The 23,956-nt window shown below is 39.3% G+C and overlaps 1 protein-coding gene across 2 annotated transcripts in view; it reads left to right on the top strand.

The window, feature by feature from the left end:
* LOC106955269 (amino-terminal enhancer of split-like) overlaps positions 1-20,737 on the top strand; it is a 39,952-nt gene extending 19,215 nt beyond the window's left edge. Inside the window, exons 2-7 of one of the 2 annotated variants that reach the window (XM_015045360.1) lie at positions 3,677-3,765; positions 7,607-7,670; positions 11,981-12,025; positions 17,235-17,297; positions 18,112-18,186; positions 20,300-20,737. In XM_015045360.1, the coding sequence (XP_014900846.1) occupies positions 3,677-3,765; positions 7,607-7,670; positions 11,981-12,025; positions 17,235-17,297; positions 18,112-18,186; positions 20,300-20,524 (561 nt within the window). In that variant the 3' untranslated portion in view covers positions 20,525-20,737. Of the gene's footprint in view, positions 1-3,676; positions 3,766-7,606; positions 7,671-11,980; positions 12,026-17,234; positions 17,298-18,111; positions 18,187-20,296 lie in introns of both variants that reach the window. The other variant, XM_015045359.1, reaches the window with a different exon arrangement.
* The last annotated feature ends 3,219 nt before the right edge of the window (positions 20,738-23,956 follow it).

Genomic DNA, 23,956 nt, shown 5'->3' with positions numbered 1-23,956 from the left:
AAATACTTACCTTGAAGTTTTTTATTGTTTTTTATTCTTTTTGGAGGGGGGGGAGGGGTGGGAGTTTCACCTTGGAACACTAAAGAAAGCTTTTGCACATATGATTATCCTTTTTTTTTTTTTTTTTTTTTACACAGATGCATATTCACTAACGCAGCATGCAGCCTATTTTTTCTGTCATAGCAGATGGCATGTGTCTCAATATTACGGCAGTATTTCATTAACATTATGGGCATCCATCTGTTGTGCCCTCTCAGGCCCCTGTGGAGCACCTTGTTTTCTTGTTTTTCGTCACTGAAGAGGAGAAGAAAATAAACATTGTTAGCATTGTGTAGCAAAGTCGGCTTGGTATGCAAAAAATGTTAGCTGGACATATGTAGATAAAACCCACTGCTTTTAGTCATTGTTCACTAAGTTTCTTCTTAATGTGCTATTTAGAAACCACAGATTTTAGCAACTTTAAATAAATATGTGTTGTAGCGGCGCATCCGGCTCACAAAACGGGATGATAAGCAATATGTAGTTCATGAGACTACATTTCTTTCCAATCACCAATCTACTTGTCATTAATCCTGTCATGATGACACATTTTGCTGGACAATAAATTGTGCCAAAAGTTATTCCAATAAATGATATTGTTTTGGGACTATTTTTAATTATGGACAAAATGGAAGTACACCGTCTGAAAGATAAATAATCATTCTAACAAACATTTAATATTGGAACTGGAAGATATTTCAAAAATCCAAAATACACTTATGTATTTTGGATTTTTGAAATATGTATTTGTTTATAAACAATACAACAAATAATGGATATTGAAGTCTGTAAACAAAATTGCTCTTCAAAGAATGGGGCCAGTTGAGACTCGGGTACCAGACTGAAGTCTTTTTGTTGTCCAGTTAATTCACAGCAAATCTAATCTCAAGCACAGATTTATGTACATCCAGCAATATCCTGCTGATGGTGTGCAGTTATGTACCATGACCAACTGGGTTTTGAGAAGACAGAGCAGAGATGGGGAGAAAAACACAGAACCACTGATCCAGGACTACTTTCTATGTTTAAAAAATGCAGAGTTAATGGCAGTAATAGCTTGTTTAATGACTTCATCTGGGAGGGAAACCATGAGGCAATTAACCTTCATGCTGTGTTTTTATTTAACACTGCTTGTGCCTGGTAAAACTAACTGGTTGTCCTGTTTGGTGAGCAGCAGAACAAGGAGGCTGACTCAGTCTGTTGTAGGGACAAAAATGGAGTGCACAAACCTGTTGGAAGATGGTCCATCAACAGCACTTCCTTAGTCTTGCACATAAATTACCTCCCTACCAAATTTGGATATCTTTGTGGTTATAATTTTTAATCTATATATAAAAAATTTACTATTTTGATGCAGACTTTTGATGTGGGTATTTTTTTTAAGGTGGAAGGTCAAGTTTGAACATTTATCTGGTTACCCCAGGCTGCCAGATGTTGTCCATTGCCAACAACTTTCTTTGATGTGGTTACACTTACTGGAAACCACTATTCCCAGATGGGGGGAAATATCCTTTGCTCTTGTTGCCCTTAAGGGGAAGGGATGTAGTCAATCAGAAGTACCAAACTGAAAGTGTAAAGGAAAGGTGTTGACAGGGTAGATGAAAAGTGATGCGCATCAGGTTGCCTCTGAAGTGGAAAGGACCGTCCTTCATAAGCTTAACCCAAAGTAACCTTTTACAGATGATATCAGATTTGGTTTCAGAGTTGGATAGATAAGCTGTGGTCTGCAGACTTTTTAAATTCAGCATTGGTAAGCCAGACTTGGTGGCTGGTTTTCAACCCCGACTGTCAATCATTTGGTACATCTTTGTCGAAATATGTTTTTTTTTTTTTCTTTTTTTCTTATTTTGACAACCCAACCTGCAACAAGTGCTGGTGATATTTTTAGGAAAAATGTTACCGCACCTGGAAAGTCAGGTTGTGTCCGAAACAGTTTCTTAAAAAGATTAGATAGGCATCAAATTCCTTACCAAGAATGTAGTAAGTGGACATGCACACAGTTCTACATAATTGTCTCCAGTAATATTCACACATCCAAACTACACCAAAGCATCACATATTAGGTTGCTAAACAAATCTTATGTTTGACAATGTATCTGTGCTCGTCAGTTTCCAAATGTAATGGCTATTGATCCTTTAATATTTGTTTTATTTTTCTCTTCTTATCAGCTTTCATCCACCTACTTGGCCCAGCTACCTTACGGCCAAGACTCAAAGATTCAGACGTTGGTATTTTAAATGTTCATATAATACCCTTCATGGGGGGTTAGTCATATCTTGTGCATCAGTACATCCCTCTGGGAAAATGGCCATGCTGGACACATACACCTGAAACAAGCACTAATTCAGCACAGTGTGTGTGGTGCAGCTTTCCGTTGCCAAGTGCCTTTTGTTGACACAGGCTCTGCGTGGCAGAGACCCGTATAGCCGAGCTGTTTGTTGAATTTAGTCCATGCATTATTGGCTTCAGAGATAATGGAACAGGTTTTCCTGCTGTACCACAGAAACCTTTGTCTCCAGGCAACAGTTTGCTTTGCATGGAATGGACGTTTTTGATGTGTGGGGTTAGCTCGTTAAGGTCCGATCTCGGTTGTCACTGTGTTTTTAGTAACTTCATTATTTGATTAAAGTCTCGAGTATATTTTTAATTTTCACAACAAGAAAGCTTTGTCTGATCCGGTTATCTAATAAACCTGTGGAAATTATTCTGAACTTATTCAAAACTTTTAACGCCCCCAAAAATAAAACCCCAGCCACGTAAATGTTATCACAGAACTTAAAGTAATTGTAACGTAGATGTTCCTTTTAGATTAAGCTGCCTGTTTACGGGAAAAAAAAAAAAAAAAGTTGAGCAACATATCAGACATGAAGCAACAGGTCAATCCTAACAGCGAGCTCCCTGAAATTATGATTTTACTTTTTTTTAAATTATTATTATTTGTCCCATAACGCAGTTCACTGACAAATAATGAGATTTTGGTTTTCTTTACTGGCTGTGCTCTATGTGAACTGCTTCTGGGGAATTGTAGTGCAAACAGAATTTCAATAAGGGTTAAAAACTGCATCCAGGCTAAGTGATTGACTGGTGATGTAGCTCACTGTGTGTTTAGAATGTGTTTGATTGTATTTATTAAACAAGAATAAGCTGCAGTATGTTTAGATTGTCAGATTGTATACTGTTTTAAAATGTCTAAGTGAGAACTGAATTAATTTAGTAATGATCATATCACTGTCCATGTTCTCTGATGACTCTGCTTTAGGTTTACTTGTTGTCTCCTAAACTGAATATTGGACTTTTATCAGAAAATTTCAAAAGGACTTAAATTATAGGCTTGATTAACTCTTAAAGTGTCAATCAATAAGCTGCTGCAAATCCTTACATGTTGATCGAGCTGGCTTTATGTCTTAGCACCAGAAAAGTGACGGTGTCATCAAACCACGAACAAATAGCAACTTTATCATTAGAAATGTCAACTTAGGTGTGCATTAAAATCAGTCTTTCACTGTTCATGGCTGTGTGTGGATTAGACTCATAATCTATCATAGGATCACCATAGGACAGTGGAAGTCTTATGATGATGCAGCAGCTTCCTGCATTTAGGCCTCACATTTTTCTTCTTGTCTGTCTTCTTGATAGGCCTCATCGCAGCAGCTGAAATTTACAACCTCTGACTCCTGTGACAGGATCAAGGATGAGTTCCAGTTTCTTCAAGCACAATATCACAGGTGAACATATTGACATGCACTCACATGGTCACAAACACAAATATGTTGGCCTTACAAATGTATTTTTTCTACATGAAACTGAAACAGATTTTACAGTTATCTGTTGCTGTAATGACTTCATCTTGGCCAGAGGTTAGATTTATTAGAGATTTTTAATTTTTTTTTTATTTTGTCAAGTGATTATGTTTGAGCTTTATCTGACTCCAAATCTAGCTAATAACATACATGAGCGTTGTAGGCAGAAAGATGCAGAAGTAACTGTTCTGCAAACACATTCATTTTCTCCATCTTCAAATGTCTTCAGATCAGGTTCAGAGTAATAAAAGAGCTATTACCATGCTTAGAGATTTAATTTCTTCTAGCAAACGCTTAACCCCTTAGTGCTTGAATTTATTCAAAACTACATAAAAATGCAAATTGTGTCTTTGCTTTCAAACATTCTCAATTAAAGCCTACACTGTCCGTTCTGTCAATGAATGACTAAAAACACCCACTTGGCAGCAGCTCAAGACAGGGACTGAGAGGGGACATCGTATGTAAATGCTCTCGTATTCCATGAAAAATGGTAAAAAGCGGGACATTTTCATTAATCAAAGAAAGCCCTCCGGATGCGTCAGACAGAACGCGAAAAGTGAACATGTTCAGGGGAAAGAGGACGTTTGGTCACCTTAGTATATATAATTCAACTTGCCTGTATGGTTGTTCAAGATGTAATTTTACGCCAAGAAGTTTAATAACAGTCTAGGTTCAACCCATCTGCAGCACCGATTGCTTAAACATTATTCTCTGACTCGCACCTCAATCAGGCCCGTTTTCCCCTTGCTACTGATCTTTCTGTACTGCTTAAATACTTCTACATTTCCAGAGGTATGAGATGCCTCCAAAGTCCTGACCTTCATCCATCTGTTTGATAGCTGTTCTTTAGAGGATTGTGCCACAGGGTCTGCATCTCAGTAAAAAAAAAAAAAAAAATCAACTTTCTGTAAGGAAAGGAGACTTTGAAGCCCATCTTCCTTCCGGAGCAGGTTGGTTTGTTCCTGTGTACATCTCCTCCCAGAACCTTCCACAGACTTGGCTCTCCCAGGTACAGACACTCAAAGGCACATGAAAGCCCAGCGTATTGTGTGTAAAATCCCTGCTGTGGTCTGATCGCTCCTGTTATGCAGAGGATTCTGAAGCTGCATTAACGCCCTTCGTATCTTCTTCCTTGCCTTTGCTTTTGTTATTCCCATAACAGCGAGCAGCACCGTTTAACCCTCTTCAGAGAGTGAGGGTGCAGTTAAAAGAATGCCTCTTTTGTCTCAGCATACAGAACATGCATACAGTGCCTATTGACTCAGGAGAAGGGATGGGGTGGGGGGTCTTGGGAGCCACAAACGAAGCTTTGTAGCGCTCTACTGCTGCGCTTTGCTTGTCTGTTGCTGAAGACTAAAAGGCAAATGTACCGCAGGCGCTCCCCTGGGTATAGTACGAAGCATTGTACTTGTCGTTGTCTTTCTCTTTCCTCTCTCCCCCGCCCCCCCTCGACTCTTCCTGCTCCCCCCCCTGCCGCCTCTCCCCTCCCCAATTTCACGTGCATAAATAGATCAGGGAATACATAAATCAAAATAAAGATGACAGCAGGAGCGATTTAGAGACGGAAGAAGCGGCAATAAAACTCCATCAAAGTGTCGTTTGACAACGCCGGTGCAGACCCTGGGGCTGCTGAGCAGCAATCAGAGGAGGCACGGAGCCAATCCATGGCAGGCTGGCAGAGAGGACGCCAGTTGTCATGACAACTTGTTATACGGCCTGCGCGCATAAGTGGGGATAGCAGAAAGATTTTTATGTAGGTGTCAAAGGGAGCATTTTGGGAAAGTGGACACTGCTTGTTCGCACACTTCAAAAGGCAAAGGAACATCATTATCACTCACACTAAATACAGGAGTGGATCCAACCCCCGTTTCAGTGTTTTTAGGCTTAGCATTGTCTGCCATGACTCGAGCGTTAATTTACGATGTGAACCAACTTTTTATTCACATTCACCAGTAAACGCCTCATCTACACTTGAAGTGTTTTAGTAGTCTGGAGTTGTTTTTTTTTTCCCCACCCAGCATTTTAGTTAATCAGAGATGTGTGGCCTTCAGATTTTTGGGTCGTAAAAATTTCCATCATTCTAAGATTCTTAGTGACGACGTTATTCTCTTGCTTCATTTCAAATGAATAAACTCTTAAAGCAGTGAACTCGTAAACGCACTTACCGAAACAGATTTGAATTCCTCTGCCGTCAATGGATACCGGTTCTCAACAGCCTCTAGGTTCTGCTGCTTTGGGTTCAGCCGTGCTTAAAAGCACATACGATTGCAAACCTTCATGTGGGAAATTACTATCACATTTATTAGATACTTGTCTTTTAGCCCAAAAAGAAAGCGGGCAACTCCCCAAACCTTGTAATTCAAAAGAAGAGAAACAAAATCTCACAAAATACATTTTAAAAATTGGACAGTGCTATTATCTATCATTAGGATTAAATAATAAAATTAACTAAACTGCCAAACTACATATGTAATAAAATAACAACAATTCATGACGCTGTAGTAATTCAGTGCACAGTTTGCTGTGTTCTGACTTTTAATGATCGTCCTTCCCTGACTTCTTACGTCTGACATGTACCTCATAACTTGTTTAATTTGGTGTCCTGATGTTTACAACTATATAATTATAGGATGTGTGTGTGTGTGTTTGTTTTTTGTTTTTTTTTTTTTTCAGAAAGAAAATGTAAAGAAAATAATTCTTAGAATTCAATGCAAGCTCTGGCAGAATGTTGAACTGGAGCTTCCAGTCTGGTTTTAAGCAAGGCAAACATGTTTGCATCTAAATATTTTCTATCCCTAATGACAAACTCAAATTTTGAGAAAAGACTGAGCATTTGACTAAATCTGAAATAACAGAGGCTGGTGTGATTATTATAGGAGCGGCACAGTGAATGAGCGCACATCATTGGCTGAGTGCAACACGATGTTCAGTCTGCCAGTTAAGACTATTTATGATGCAGACTCAGCCAGCGCTCTCTGTAATCGAGCTGTCATTCGTGTAGACAGCTGAGAAGAACATCCCAGCATAAATATACACACCATCAAGCTCGCTGCAGACTTATCTCGAATCTAAACCTTTCCACCATGTCTCTGCGTATTTGGTTAAGCCTTACCAATAACTTGGAATAAATGACGCCCTCTGAGACTGGCAGGTTTTAACTGGATGCCTCAGTCAGGCACCATGTAGGGACTGTTTTTGTCATTTTTATTTGACAATGAGGCTGACTTGTTGACGTGTTCCCCTTTGTCACGCCGCCTCACATGACAACAGCGTTGACATGATTGCAGTTAATGGCTGTCACTGGGTCTGGGTTGCAGGGAATGCTATAACACCACTCTCAGGCGTTGTACTTCATTGCCTCGTCCCTGCAGAAGGAAACATATTTTATCTGAGCTAGATCCTGGAGTTCAGGACAGGTTTATCTCAGAGAATCAGAACTAGTTCAACCCCTTCCTGCCAATCAGCACCTGTCATCCATAGTGAAATGCTGCCACTGACTTCTGAAGGGGACGGTGATGATGAGAGTGGCAAAGATGATCCAGATTATTTGGGTGAAGGAGATGATGAAAATGTGCTGGTAATGATGAAAATGAAGGAGGGGGTTTTAGTGATGATGGAAGTAATGAGAGTGGTGAAAGAAAGTGAAATAGGTAATGATGATGAAGGGGGTTTGAAAAGTCACCTGGTGTCAGCACTTCAGAAGAACGACTGTCGAGCTGAATAACAAGCTGACTTTGTTCCCCTCTTTCTCCCTCTCTTTTCCCAGTTTGAAGCTTGAATGTGACAAGTTAGCAAGTGAGAAGTCAGAGATGCAGCGCCATTATATTATGGTAAGTTAACCTAAGCATAAGTATTCTGCACCAGTATTTTTTTTTTTTATTTAACCTTTATTTCATCAGGGTAAAAAAAACAAAAAAACATTTATCCCTCAAGGATAAAAAAAACCCTCTTTCAAGGGAATCCTAGCTAAGAAGCAGCAACAAATATAATGCAGAAAAATAAACATTTAAAAGAAAATGTCAAGCTATAGAAAACGGGTAAAGGACATGCAATCGGCCTCAAAAACTTGTAGGTTAGATTTAAAAGCAGTAAACTAGATGAGTTCAGTCAATCAAGTACCATAAAGAAGGAGCAGAGTGAATGAAAGCCTTCTTCCCAAATTCAGTCCGAGTCATAAGAGTCAACATTTCTAAGTGAAATTGTGGTACACACATATTCCGGTAGGAGTCCAAGTAGACTTTGATCATTGAGTTTTGTCAATTGGTGACCCTCAGTCTGGTTCACTTAGTCTCCCTGCTTTGGCAACTTCTGATGGCTTTTGACCATTTAAGAACGAAACTTTGACCAACATGTTTGCAGTCACTTATATTTTGTAAAAAAAAATTTAAAAGATGTACTTTTCATGTACTTTTTTAGATTTACCAATGTCAGCCCTTATGGTAAAAAAAACAACAAAAAAAAAACAGTCTCTGGCAGATGGCATTGTTGTGAGATATTCAACTTTTTTAGGTTCAGATTAAAATGTGTTTTAGGGGTAAGTTGTTTCCAGCTCCTTTCATTTCCATCGAGTCCATCTCCTCCTGCCTTCCTCTCTCTGCACACACGTTTACACACAAACAAAGATGTGCTTGCTTGCTCTCTGCTCCACCTTGGGGCTAATCTCATTGTTGCTAGCCATAGCTGTGTTGCCGTCTGATGTTTTGCCTCTAATTGATCCTCTGACTACCTTTAATCTCATCTAATCTGTGCTGCCGCACTGTTCTCTCCATCAGCAGCAGGCCAACAGAGAGACGCAAAATGCAGACACAATTGCTGTGCGTCTCTTTCAGGCACATAGTTTATTACACACTCATCATCAGCCTTTCGTACAGAACATATAGCTTTGAAAACTCAAATTCGAAAAAAGGTATGGACGATTTTTTTTTTAAATTGTTTTTAAATTGCATTTTCCATTGCACTTTGTATGCTTCATAACTTTAGGTAATTTATCATAGTGAAGTATTTCAAGCATTTAGAAGTCTTGTAAAAAGGCATTTACCCCAATTACCCAAGTTTCTATTTTAATGGTCAGGAAAATGTTCCGCTGAATGCTTCCTGGCCCCCAAGGCTGATGATATCTATACAAAGTAATTGGAGGAAAATAGTTTTTTTTCACCAATTTGCACTTGTATGTTTGTGGTGCTCTGTAGGATGAAATGCAACTTGCAGCTGCCTCTAGTGATGAATCAGAGGGGATTCTGCACAAACATGTTAATTTATTTGTGTTTATGTGTAAGCAGATCAAAGAAGATGACTCAGAATTTTTGCAGTTTGATGTTTTTTTTTATTTTTTATTTTGGTTTGAATTATAATAGTACCAGGTAACAGCCTGACAAATGTGGATCCAGGTCCCTTGGAATAAAACAAGCTCGTAATAAATATATTTTGGTGGAGAACATGTAGTGATATATTTGAACACAAGTTTAGCTTGGTGGTGGACTTCTAGCTGCAGTATGGTAACCTATCAACTTTTAGAATGAATGATTAACGGCAGAGAAAACAATGAGGTGATTATGAACAATAAAAAGCTGAGCTCTAATTATCTCACCATGATTATATCTTATGGCACAAAAAGCCATCCAGTGGTATGCAGTGTTTCCACAGGTTCTAACGCCCATCGGCAGCTTTGCAGGCTGAACGAAAAATGTATTTATGGCACAACAACCTTTGCAGGACTGTGTATGGTTGTATGTATCCCGAGTTGTAGCCATCATTCTTATTTGTTGCTCAAAATGTTTCTGTAAAATTAAACTGTAAATGCAATATTTCAGAACCCTCCCCCCCCCCCACCCACACACACACACACACACACGCTCAAACACACCTCCAATCCATCAGCGGCAGGCCCGTTCTTGTATCCCCACAGCCACCTCTCCTCTTCTGCTCTAATAGCATATCAGGTTGCCCCACTCCCCCAGCCAGTGGCAGCACCTCCATTTCCCCAGTGCTGTAATTACTTTAGGGAGCTTCCTCGTGGGCAGCTACACAGAATACAGTGTGTGTGTATGTCCGTGCATGTGTGTGTGTGTTTCTGTTTAGAAGGATTAGTGTGTGTGTGCGCGCGCTCTTGCACACGTGCACAAGACCCTGTCAGCATGAGATTGCACTGAAAACATCGGTGCATGTGTGAAAGAGCAATTGAGGTACATCAGTGTGTGGGTGTGTGTGTGTATGTGTGTGTCTGCGTCAGTGAGGGAAGTGTGTTGTTTGTTTTCCAGTGACAGAAGCAGACCCCTGCAGACAGAGTGGGTGATTAACAGGGTTGACGCCTGGAAGGTGGCCCTCTCATTAACAGGGAACGCACATACACACGTTCACACAAAGGAGGCTCTTTTTCTGCCGTCTCCTTTTCTTTCTCTGTTCCTTTATTTCTCTTGTTTAAATATGTTTGTGGCATCCAATTCTTTGATATGGAACATTAAGATTTCAAACATGTCATCTTGAGTTCAGCTCACTTTGTGGTAAAACAGCACTTGGTCGGATATTAACTCTAAAATTATATATTCACTTTAAACTAATGATGCCTCTGTCTACTTTTTGTCCCATCTACCAACCAGCCATTTAGGAACGGGCGTTGACTGATATCAGGGTCTTTTCCAGTACATCCTCAAATAAGCAATGCCACGAACAGTTACATGAAAAAAATCGGGAAACTTTATGAAAATTGGTGTTTTAACATATTTGGACAGATTAAACACTATAAAATGAAGAAAAGACCCTTCTGTCAAGACATTTCTGCCAAGAGATGAATTATTACATGTCCACATGACGTGGACATGTAAATATCTAATTGCCCACAGGTGCATCACGCCAGCTCTCAAAGATAAGGCCATTGTTACCCATTGTTATGAATGAGATTTGAAGTAAGTGTGAACATCATGGTGAGATCAAAAGAGCTGTCTGCCTCCCAAAAGAATGTTGTGATGGTTTGAGTCCGGCAAGGGATTTAAAAAGGTTGCAATACAATTTAAAGTTGGTCATTCCTCTGTGCGGAAAGCTGTCTCCAAGTGGAGGACAGTCTAAGTAACTACCAACTCGTCCGTCTTGCCATTTAGGCAAGTTAACCCTGGAAGATGCTAAAAGAAGTCTCCAGTCAGGCTCTTGCTACAGATGACGTGGAAAGACTCTCTACTGTTTTTGAGGTGTGCAAGGAGAAGATCTTTGCTCTTTAAGGAAAACACAAAGGCCCTATTGAATCTTGTTCGAATCGGCACGAAGAGTAGGACATGTGGGATAAGTTGCACTAAAATTTAATTACTTGAACATCAGAACAGACAACATTTTAATACATCATTCAAGGAAAATTACCTTCTACCGACTGTGAAACAAAGTGCTGGAAGAGTCCCGGATGAAGCTGCTTTGCTGGAGTAGTAGCAACACAGCTCAACATCGTAAAATCCATCACAATCGTGTGTCAGAGTGCATTTGAGGGTAAAAAAAAAAATTTTGAATAGAACCAAAACCTGCAACCTGAAAGAAAATTAAGAATATACCAGGAAATCCAGATGACTGGCTAAGAATTAAGAAATGATTCAGCTCTTGGCTGAATTAAAGTGCAGCTCTTTATCCTCTTGAGATGCCGTGAAGTGGTTTGAAACGGCTCTACATGGAGGACAGCGAGGAGTGGGACAAACTTACTTCACAATAATGCCACAGGCTGCTAAATTGCTACTATAATAGTCTCACTGAAGTTACTCCTAGGTGCTACAATTTCAAATGATTAAGCAATTTGTTTTGAATAACTTTACTGCAAGGTTCTTAACCATTACATCCATGTGCAATTTCACAAACTGTATTGGTCTATAATCCTCTTTTTTTATTCTTCAGGCGTTCCTCCAACCATTCTAACTTGTCTGAGCAGTTATTGTAAATAACAGGATCATAATTATTGACCTGCAGGAATGTAAATGCACAGCTTTCAGAAACCTTAGTAGACTCTAACAAATGCATTGTACATTTGGAATCCAAATTTACAATAACTACAAACTTGATTTGCAACAAGCAGTCACTGAAGTTTGATTTCATGTGCAAAAATTACCTGATTTTCTTTAAGTGCCTGTTTACTTTTAAAGCTGTTTTTGCTTTTTTGCCTTCTCTGTAGTACTACGAGATGTCCTACGGGCTGAATATCGAGATGCACAAACAGGTATGATTATTTTAAATCTTAATCGGCTTTTGCATTAAAGATGTTGCCATTATTTTATGAAATATGTTACCTGCATGAGATGCGTTATGTACATTTTGTGTACCAGGATGCCTCCATTTTTCCAAATCCATTTAATTTGCTGCAAAATAAGTGCTGGAGTCACTATTTGAATGTTGTTTTTTAAGTCTTTTAAACCACCTGAAGCAAACGAATTGGAGCAACAAGCATCAAAAGAAATCCGTAAGCTGGGAGTCATGGCATTTCTCCACTATCGCAATCATTTTCTGCAGAAATATTAGTTTGGTGGATGCCTTTAGAACTGTAGTCGGTGCTTGATTTAGGCTGGAAGGGAGGAGAGGATTATGTTTACGTATCGGTTTATTTGGCTCAAGCTGGAGGAGTACCCGGTAATTTATGCTCAGCCTGTAGGTGGGAGAGAGCGATTGGCCTCCAAAGGGCCAGGCCTTATCGGTGACCTCGTCTCCAGCTGCACACACACAAACACACTCAATCCCTATGACTGATGGTGCACACTGACAAGCTTATTGGCAGAAGCCAGCACACTTTGACAAATGGACTCGCACATGCAGAGAAAGTAGCAGCTTCCATGATTTAAAGAGCTTCACATTTATGCACCCACACACTCTCGGACGCTGGAAGCCCAAGACGGCCACTGTGATGCATGCTGGTCACATGCACAAACACGCACGCACTCAAAGCTGTGTGTGTGTGCTTGGTTAAAATTCACAAACACAAGTTGGGTGGAGCAATTTTTGTGTGTTTGTGCATGTTCCCATCAGTTTTTTTTTTCTTTTTCTTTTTGTGCATGTGGCATTGTATATTTGTTCTTGTACTTTTGTATTAGCTATCCAAAAGAAAAAAAAAAAAGTAAAAGTCAGTGTGTGGGTTGAGACTGCAAGTACAAGTCATAGTGTGTGTGTACGTCTGTGTGGGAAAGTGTGCCCTCTTTCATCGGTGCCTCAATTTATGTGTGTATTTCTGGCACGTGTTGAGGAATAACTGTGTGCTATTGTGGTTCTGTGCCCCTGTGTGTGCGTGTGCGCGCGTCTGTGTGTATGTGCGTAGTTCCTTTGTGCCCAGTATGAGTGGGTGCAGCGAATGGCTAGTTCCATTAGAGCGTTGAAATTGAAGGGGATGTGTGGAAACGAGTGTCGAGGAGCATTCATGTCTGGGCCTATTGTGCAGAGCCAGTCTCCCCTCTCCTTCTCCTCCTCCTCCTCGTTTCCCTCTCTCCACCGCCATCTCTATTTCCCTCTTTTTCTTTCTTTCTCACACATTGTGAGTTGCTCACAGTTGCGCCCTCTCGATCACTTCTCAATTCAGAATATGCCTCTCCACTCTTTTTGCTTTTTTTTATTTTTTCGCTCTCGTCTCTGAACATTTTCATTTTCTCTTAGAGAGAAAAAGCTAGACTGAGCTAGAAATGAAACTGAGACTTTGGTAGAAATAAATAAAATTATATATATATATATATATATATATATATATATATATATTTCTTTTTTTTTCTGATACTCATTTGATTTATTACTTTATTCCGTGTATCAAACATCTGAGACAGATGTTTCTTTTGTTGTATTTGATTGCTCCAAAGTGTGGACTGAACTGGGGAAATGAGAAATCAGTTTTAAAATACTTTACATACTGAACTAAAATGATAAAAATGTACAGAGATCTCATCTTAGTTGAATGTACTGTATTATACATGTTTTTACATTTAAAAACAAAACTACACCCCATCTTAGTCTTTGAAAGGTCGGTTAGAAAATGGAAGTTAAAAGATTTAGTTGGATCCTTGTGGAAGTGCATTGTCTGATTGTATATGTCGAAGCATGTTGACAAAGGAAAGTGTCTTTACAATATTCAGATCAGAAAAGTATAGTAATGCCTCATGAAATGCAGTAAATTTGAAAATCTTTACGTAAACTATTCGACATGCATCTGTTTTGAATTTAGCTGTGGTATTTACAATAGCTGAGAAGGAATGAATCATTTAGAAATGTCTTTTTCTAAAAAAAAAAAAAGATAATGTGTCATGTATACACTTCCATCTGGCAGGAAATAGTCCCACATGGTTCAAATACTGAACGTCGTCCGAAGACAAAACCAGAATACAGAGGAAGTCTGTGTAGAGTTACAGTTTTCCGGGCTGTCTTCTACACTTCCTTTAAACACATTTTAAATCAACTCGGACATATTTTTCACTCTTCTTCAAGTTCAATATCACAAAAGATGAAATCATTCCGGATGACTAAAAGCACAGCGATCAAAAGAAGCAGATCCAACCACTGCCACACTATGAGCAGCAAATCTTACATGCTTTGATTGTATTTTGTCCAGTTTTTTGTGTAAGACACTTTTTTTGTTTTTTTTAGTGATTAAATGCTCTAATAGTGCTTAGGGAAAGCAAGAAAGACGTAATTCAATAAAAAGTAGCAGTCATAAAGAAATATCTAAAGGAGAGACCCACTGGGAATAGAGATGACGGCAAGTTTGAAAAAAAAAAAAAAAAGACAAAAAAAACAGAAGCTTAGCAGGAAAAAAAAAAAAACAAGATAGTACAAAGGGCACTGAAAAGAGGAAGCTCCATAGATGGCACAGAGCGAGTCCCGCAGAGACATTTTAGAGATGTCAGGGAGATTGTACGTGTAATGACGAGCAGGGTAGGAATCGAGCGCTTGATGGGGAACCGCGCTCTGCATGTCTAATGATTGTTAGGAGGCCCTCTCTCTCTCTCTCCTCGTCGCTCTATGAATTAAGCTCTAACACAATTACTGCTGCTTTGCATATCTCAGACGGATTGGGTGATTACCAACTAAATGTGATAACAGACCTGCATGTAAGAAAGAAGGGGAATGTGCACAAGGTAAAAGAATCTGTGCGCCCGCATCTGTGACTGTTGTTTTGCGTTTGCGTGTCTTAATTGCCCGCATATCCACGATTTCTGGGCGAGGAATGTTGAGTACGTGCGATATAATTAATGGGGTGAAATGTCTGCTGTTTTAATAGATATGAGATGCTGGAGATATTTTTCCATGTTTGGGAAGGTCATATCAGATGTTTCCCATACTAATGAGCATGTGTGTGTGTTTTCTCAAAAGGCAGTTCACATTTAATCAGGAGATCAAGTCATTGCACTGCTTGTATTTTGTGTTTTCAACAAAACACACAGAGGGATTGAAACAAATCCGAAGTTGATCTACAACCAAGTAATAAGTTATTTGGTCAATATTTCAGAAAAGTTTCAAATTTGGATTGTCTTCAGTTGTAATTCAAGAGCTGCACGTAAAATGTGAAGTCCACCCAAAAGTAGGAGTTGTCATAAGTTAATGTTGTTATTTTTAGATTTGTGTTCATTTTTTTTTAGGGTTTGCTTATTGTTTTAACATAACATAGTTTAATCAGGAAGTAAAGAACATTTCACTTAATCTTCTTTTGCAATCCTACACTTTCTTGTGCAGCATGTTTGTTTGAGGACATTATTCATACTAGTAGTTTTGTGGGTTTATTAGAAATTTCCATTTTTATTAAAATGATTAATAATCTACAACAGATATAGGTTTACACTTTAACATTTGTACTCTTTAGTTTAGTAAATGTGTATTTGTCATTCCTCTGTTTGAAGGAATCAGTTGCCTAATACCGACTTAATGACTGATACAACTTCTAACCGTGCTAGAATGCTTTTGTCTTGGCTTGATGTTAAAAGATTTGGCTGAGCTAAAGTAGCTCTCCACTTTGTTCTTTCAATAGTAAACCAATCCTTTGTGTTACATTTATCCTCTTATTATTGCATTACACTTTTGAGTATCTGCACTGTGCTTCTGAGGTGTAAAGCATATATAATTATGTAAATGTCATTCAATTGTCAGCTATAAATCTGATACTGCAGCTTACTTAGGTAACCCAAACTGTAAAATACTCAATGAGCCTATGATAATCTTATTTAACTTAATGCTAGGCAAATGCTTTATCTTTACTGATGAAGACTTGGAGTGACCTGCATGGCATGGAAGCTGAATTAATTCAGCTAATTGACTGACTACTTGGAGGTACTCATAAACTGTAGAGAGCATTGAAATTTCAGCCCGAGATTTCCAGCTGATCATAAGTAATATAACAGACAGGAAAGAAGGTAATTATAATTCAAGACGAATCTTAATCCAGCAGAAGCCGTTGTGACAAATACTAAATGTCTTTAGAAAGTAAGGGGTCTTTATTGATTAAAAATTGAAACTCAAAATCTAATGGCATTGTTAGGTAGAGGTTTGTAACAATGCCATTGATACTTGCAACCAGTCTGCTTAGTTATTTTTACTTTTAATAACCTAATGTTCTGCATTATTTTTGGTTCTTTTTCTAGTTTATCCCACTTTCTTTTCTTTTTTTTTTTTTTTTTTAGCTCATCAGTCTTTAGTTTTGGTTGCAACTTTGCCATGGAAGTAAATTTTACTTCTAATCAAAGTAGAGCTACTTCCTGTACGGAACCAAAAACCTGCCTTCAGTCATGACGATGACGGAAAACCAGCATGAACAACTGACAGAAACTGAACCAGAAACTGTCTAAAGGGCAAATCATGTTTCAGGGTTTTTTCCATGTGCGCCTCTGTCATGATGTCAAAATCCTGTTTATGTAAACTCTGGTAACAGCAGAGAGCAGCATTTCTAATAGGATAGTTGGTAAGCTGTCCTCCAGCCTCAGCTTGCATGCACCCACACAGTCTTTAATAATAGTCATAATTAGACGCACTAATTGGAAGCACCTGCACGAATGGACGCACAGAGGACTCGCACACATTTACCTTGCACTTAGCAACAAAGGGGAAACCATAAATTTACTGGATTTAACTTTTTATAAGCTTCTAGAACCTGCCATATATTTATAAATTTGTTTAAAGTTTTATATTAATTTAGATTTTCGAAGACCTCCTCAATCCCACCGGCACGTATTGCCTAGTGACATTATTTGAACCTTTTCAGTGACGGTCTCCTTAATGAGATTCCAGTCTGATTGCTCTGTGTGTCGACAGACTCCAGCATTATGTGATACATTATGATCTTTTGGTCATTTTTTATTTTTTTTTAATAGATTTTCATGCTCCTGTAAATGAATGACAAATGATATATAATTAGCAGACAGAATAACTGATTGACAGAATAATTGGACTCTTGTCCTTCTAACCAACAGGCTGAAATAGTGAAGAGACTGAACGGGATCTGCGCACAAGTCCTCCCCTACCTGTCTCAGGAGGTAAGCGACGCATCTCACACATACATACACTCCGACGCACGGATACAGAGTCATCACCAACCCCCTGACCCGCAGTAATATTCCTTACATCCTGGAATGAGATCACCCTCATTCCCGCCTCATTACCTCCCCACCTCCGTGACCCTTCACTCGGCATCCCACTCCTCTCCTCCCGTCATTCATCATCTTCGGCTTCCCGTGTTCACTTCCAACTCACCCTGCCTGTCACCCCGCCCCAGCCTCCTCACCTCGGCTCGCCTCTGCCATTTTTAATCTGTAACCTTCCTCCCAGTTTCCTCCTCCCCCCCACTTTATTTTTGACCTCCTCTTCCAATTCTTGGCTTCCCTCAATTCTTCCGTTGTCTATCCCTTCTTCCCCCACCTTTCTTCCCACTTGTTTTTGTGTGTGTGTGTGTGTGTGTGTTTGTCAGTGTAATAAATGGCTGTGTGATTCAGATAAGCCATGCTCTTATCTGCCCACCAGGGGGTTGACCTCCACCTATTATAGCACACCAGTCAGCCATTCATTCACCAGTGTCACACTAGGCTTTTTGTGGATGTGTGTGTGTGTGTGTTTGTGTGTGTATATATATGACTGAATGAATAGCTAAACGTCCAGAGGGGGAGGTGCATCACCGGGGAGGATTGTCGGGGAGTCTGTTGGGACTGTTGATATTGATCTAACCTCTTAACCTTTCTCTCCCCCCAAACTGGCCTCCCCTTGTTTCTCTCTATCTGTTATTGTCCGCCTCACTTTCTCTGCTCCTCCCTCCGCTCCTCCTCCACACCTCGTCAACACAAACTCCATCTGCAGCACCAGCAGCAGGTCCTGGCAGCCATAGAGAGGGCCAAGCAGGTCACCCCTCCAGAGATGAACTCCATCATCAGGGTAAGATACTCCAGTCGCTCAGCCCCACCCAGGACTGTGATATTGACTAGAAAATGCAAACAATATTGTGGTTGATCAGTTCTTTGTTTGATGTTCTTATTATCTTATTGTTATACTTCTATTTTTTTTTTATTTTACACACTTAAGCGTTTATGCTCCTCTCATCACAGCACTCTGATGATAAATACCAGTGCTGCTCAGCCTTTTATACTTTATGGATAATGGCTGCATTCTCAGGAGGGAACTGAGGCTCATTGGTTGGTGGTCTGCCATAAGGTTGTCTTTTGTAAAAAAAAATTTCATGTTTTTTTTCTTTTTTTTTTCTGGGGAGAACCAAACAAAAACCAAATAAAAACATGCTAAGAATAAGAATACATTTAATTCCAAGTTATCCATAGCCCTGGCAGAGGGCTATGGATTTCAATTTAAAGTCATCTTCTGATTTAAAAAAAAAAATGATATTAACCTTTCGTAGTGGCCCAGACAGAGCCTTGACTTGACTGAGAGAATCTAGGGAGCTAAATATGAGGGTATTGGCAAGGAGGCCTTCAAACCTTATTACTAAAGCTCATTGCTAAAGATATATGATCAAAATACCAGTGAAAACATGTAAGAATCTTATTGAAAAGTTTATTAAATTTTTTTTTTTTCTTAAAATATATATCTTTCAAAATTGAAACATTTTGAAAAATGTCTGCTTTCCTATCAGAAACAGACTACTTGGTTGATTGAAAACTATTTTACATCTAAATTCTCCAGAAAAGTAAGATTTGTTGACGTAGTTGTAATGAAGTTCTTAGAGGGAAATGAAATTTCCATTTGAAGAAAACGATGTCTAGCACTAAATAAAAACGTGCTGCCAAAATTACCACTGCCTGCAGGTAAAGATTGAACATTCTTGGTGGATATCTTTTTTTTTTTTTTTTTTGTGCTTCATGCTTCAGATGTAGGTGTTGGATATGAGCAAAGCTCTAACAAGGGATCTGTCTGGCAAGAATGTTGAAATTTGTGGACTATATTCTGCGTGTCAGCATAAGACTTGCGCTTAATAGGGTTGAACTCTGTGTAGCAATTTTATATTATCACAGTAGCACAATATGCATGAGGCGGAAAGCTCACGGTTCTGCATTAAATGTTAGCTAATTATGATTCAGACTCTTTATGCCTGTAATGAATCTTTTGGCAGTTGTTGTTTAATGCAACATAAACAGTTTTATAAGGTACAGAGGGAGTGATGGCGGTCAGGTCATTAAGAAACTACAATTAAGAAGTTTCAATCCCAAAACCACAGATATCACCCACAAGCAACTTTTTCAATCAAACATTGTTGTTGTGATGGAAATCATGAACTTTTTTTTTCCCGGTAGATTGATAGAATATCAATTATCTGAGAGCTACGTTTGCTATAAACACAAAGCCGAAAGATTTTGCACAAACTTGCAGTTTTCTGACCATCACTGATTGCAAAAGGGGGAAAGAAAGGGGACAGTAGCTCATTTTCAGACCTTTGTGGAGGTAGATGAGATTGGTGGATAACGTCAGTTTCACATTGGCCAACTACCCAAAATTAATGAAATAGTCGTATGCCAATAAAAGGAAGCTACCTTATTTTATAGTCTTTAATTCCTCTACAGTGAGTCCTTATGTGCTCAGGCCTGTGTCTGTGATGGAAATATCTCATTTTGTCCTTTTGAATGTAGTTCTCACGATTAATAGCTGAAAGTGCAGATCGGTCTCCTGAAGTTTAAAGGCGACTCATGAAAATGAGGCACACTGAATGTGTCTCGCGGTGCTCGTCTCTGCAGACTAATGGAAATACACAGGCTTGGAAGTATTTCTATAAATAAAACTATGTTAATTGTGCCGTTCCTTTGTGTTCTGCTGCACTTGTTCTGTGTTTTTAGCTTCGATTCCGTTTGATTTTATTAAAAGCTGCCTCAGTTATCCGCAGGGTTATGCGGCTGATCTTGTGAATCCTAAAATATCAGCACTTTTACCTCGAGACACGTAGCGGGGCTTTCGTTGAGCTTCTGCATCATTTGTTTTTCATAACCTGCTCGTTTCTGTTTGTTTGTGTTGGCTCTCACCCACCTGCTTGTGTTCCTTGTAGCAGCAGCTCCAGGCTCACCAGCTGTCCCAGCTTCAGGGCCTGGCCTTGCCCATGACCCCGCTGCCTCTGGGCCTGAGCCAGCCAACGCTGCCAGCCGTCACCACTTCCTCCGGTCTCTTCTCGCTGTCTTCTCTGCTGGCCTCCCAGGCCCAGCTGGCCAAGGAGGAGAAGGCTTCTCGCGACGGCGTGGACAGCCACCGTGAGGAGGACGGAGACAAGTCTGATTAGGTCTTGTCTCCATGCCGGCTCTTTTATCATAGAGACATGAATTCCCAGATCTGTCCCTGCAGCCTCGCCCGTGGTTGTCCCCTTTTTGACCTTACTCAACATGGGGTTTCTTTCTTCCGCGCAGCTTCAGCTTTAGACCCCTAAACTTTCCCCTTCTGGGAAAAGCTTTGGCACTCATATTACAGTAACTAAATTAAAATAATAGTAGATTTTCTGTTTTGGTTTAAGATGGACTTTTTCCCTGTTCACTTTAGGGATAGCTTTTTTTTTTTTTTTTTTTTGATTTGCCATCTTTATATTTTAGTTTCTGCATTCTTCTTTAGTCCAGGTTCTTTTGCTCCCACTCTGCTCCTCCTCTGGTTTGGCAGGACTGATCCGTCAGACTGCATAAATCCCTCAGCTGGCGTTGAAACAAGCAAGCAAAGAGATCCATGACAAACGTCAACACAGGTATCTTCCAAAATCCAGTCACTTAAAATAAGGTTGTTATTAATATACTGGACTTTTTAAAATTGCATGAATTTGTTTTGAGTTTTATGTGGGCTGTGAGTTTAGTGGGTCGTCACAGATGAAATAAATGTTTAAGCTTCTCTCATGCCGCAGCCTTCATCGAAAAATACTTTGATCCTAAATTCTCCTCCCATGCAAGAACTCACCAACTGGAAATTCAAAGTTTTTTTTTTTTTTCAAAATGTAACATTCATCTGGTGTTGGGGAAGTGGTAGGCGGGGCGGGAACAAGCCGCTTATTTAAATTATTTTAGTTGTTTCCTGACATTATGAAAATGGATAACTTTTTTACATTTTCTCATGTTGCAGCCCCAGACATCAATGCCTCAAAATTAGTCCATAATCGTGAAGTGGAAATAAAATGACACATGGCTTTTTATTTTCCTTTTTTTTTTTTATTTGGAAAAATATGGTGTGCATTTGTATTCAGACCCCTTGTCTCTAATGTCTCTCTACACATAATGTAATGTAGCTATTTTTACCTCCAGAAGTCACCTGATCAGTGAACAGAGTGCACCGGTAGGTCATTTAATCTCTTTTAAAACAGAACATTAGTGAACATACAGCGCCGTGAAGACCAGTGAACACAGCAGACGAGTTGGGGAGAAAGATGTAGGGAAGTTTAAATTCTTACAGTCTGAATTTATCTAATTTATGTAAAATAAGTTGTTGTTTTTTTTTTCCCCAGGCATATGCGAAATTGACTAAAATGTGTTATGAGTATATTACATAGAGTGGATTATTCTTTACGCATTTCCTCAATGGTGTCAAATTGTCTCTAATGTGGTCCTTACTATATTTATCCAATAACTATCAGCTGGGAGTAATTAGAAACAGACCACCTTGAAATTAACACCAGAACTGAATTAAGGCAAATTACACTTAATAGTTTACATGGGATTAAAGCAAGGTTAGACTACAAAAACAGATTTTTTTTCACTTATGGGAAAATGTCTTGTTATAAAGGGGGAAAAAAACAAAAAACTAGTTAAGACAAAACTAACTGTTTAGCAAGATGTAGAAGTTTGTTTTATTTCAAGCGTACAAAGATATTTCTACTAGAAACTAGACAAAAATACTTGGTGAGATTTTGTGTTTCTTCGGTGATATGATTAATGTTGAGCTGTTTTGCGAAGAAAAACGGGGCATGGTAATTCTGTCCACATGTGCAAAGCTGGTAGAGATGAATCCCAAAAGACTTGCAGACGTAATGGCAGTAAAATCTGTTTCTATGAAGTATTAATTCAAGGTGATTGAACATAAATGCACAGCTCACAATTTAGGATATGTAAAAAAAAAACAACTATATATCCTTTTCCTTGCACATAAAGATTATTGACTGATTTGTTTTGGCTATGAAAAACATTTTAAGGGGTATTGATACTGTACCTTTGCCAGGTTCTATACATTAGATTACCCACCCAGTACCTTAACCAAGAGGCATCATCAATCAGAGCTGTGGTAACTTAAACTGCAAGCGAAACAACTGAAACCACCTCAGTTCTCTGCTCCTCTGTCAGCTTTTTTTTCATATTTAATGTGCACTTATATTGGAGCAGACACTAAGGGGAGGGAGTGTGGTGTGTGTTTGACAGCAGAGGGCAGCGCACGCCTTTGAACAATCCTCCTAAGGTTTTTGCTTCTACAAGAACCAAGGACAAGACAACGGCAGCGTACAGGCCAAGTCTGATGGGGAATAGTTTATTTATTAGCTCTGAGCGTACCAACGTATTGTACATGAACTGGATTGTGGATGTTTACCTCTACTGCGGTCCTTCAGTTTGTGTGGCTCTCTAAATTATCTCTTGATGAAAACAGAGTCGTAAATAATCTGTTTTCTCGGATTAAACCTCAAGGCGAAAGGATGTTCATGAACTTAAAACAAAAAAGCTGTGGTATGTTTACTGCCCGCCACTTAATGCATGGGAGCGGCAACTTAACATTGTTCAGTACAAAGTGTCACATAGTGGGGAGATATTCTGTTCACCTTAACACCCTTAGCACAAGAAACGATAAATAGCCAGACTAAAAAAAATACATAAAGGCCATAATAAATTATTTCAAAACGTTTTACTGCCGCTGTGAGAAACATCTTGTACGGTTCAACGGAAAAGCAAACCCAAGTGTTTTAAATTGCAAGTTCGTTCTCTAAGATGCAAAAGCGTGGTTGAGTAAGCGTGCACCCTTTGCTGAAGCATCGGTTGGATCCAGTCTAGCAATGTGTCTTTGGTAGGAGTCTTTCAGCAGGCCAAGAGTTGCTTCCACCTTGCAAAACTCCTCCTCTATAAGAGAAGTTCTTTTCCACAGCCCTCTTCAGGTTACCCTTAAGATTTTTTTTTTTGTCAGACTTAGTTTCAGATGCTGTCTAGGTTATTCAAAAACATATGTCTTCTTGTGGTGAAGTCCTTGTCTTGGTAAGCTCTTTCTCAGTGATACTTTATCTTCAGCCTTCAGGCAGTCGTTGGTAGGCTTTGGCTCAAAGCTGAGTGTTATTTTTAACTGTTCAAAATTTCATATGCCTTGACAAATCTAGTCAGAAGAAAGGTGAACCATGAGGCACCAGTGGTCTTTTGGTGATGTACAGTTTTGGGGTGTTTTGCCAAAATGGAGTTGTGGCCCAGAAATTTTGTTCTGCAGGACTCTTTAGGTCTTGTAGAACAAAATCCCAGTAGATTTCATCCAGACTTGGATGTTTTTCTCTGTTCTGTCTTGCAACCCATCTTCTTAGTTACCTAAAGCACAACAGATATTCACTAGAGGTTCCAGTAGCTTCACTGGTGTTGCTGACCCCAGTCCCTGGCCAGTTTCAAAACACACAACTAACTTTGGAGAAATGTAAGCAGCATATTTTCTAAAGCCTTCATCAGACCTAGGTGCATTTGTCATCCTTTGTTTTTTGTTTTTTTGTTTGTTTTTTTGCATT

This window comes from Poecilia latipinna, unplaced genomic scaffold (assembly GCF_001443285.1).
Source record: "Poecilia latipinna isolate Pla-1442-1.1 unplaced genomic scaffold, P_latipinna-1.0 Scaffold723, whole genome shotgun sequence".
In the NCBI taxonomy this organism is placed as follows: Eukaryota; Metazoa; Chordata; class Actinopteri; order Cyprinodontiformes; family Poeciliidae; genus Poecilia; species Poecilia latipinna.
This window is presented reverse-complemented; position numbering and strand designations above follow the sequence as displayed.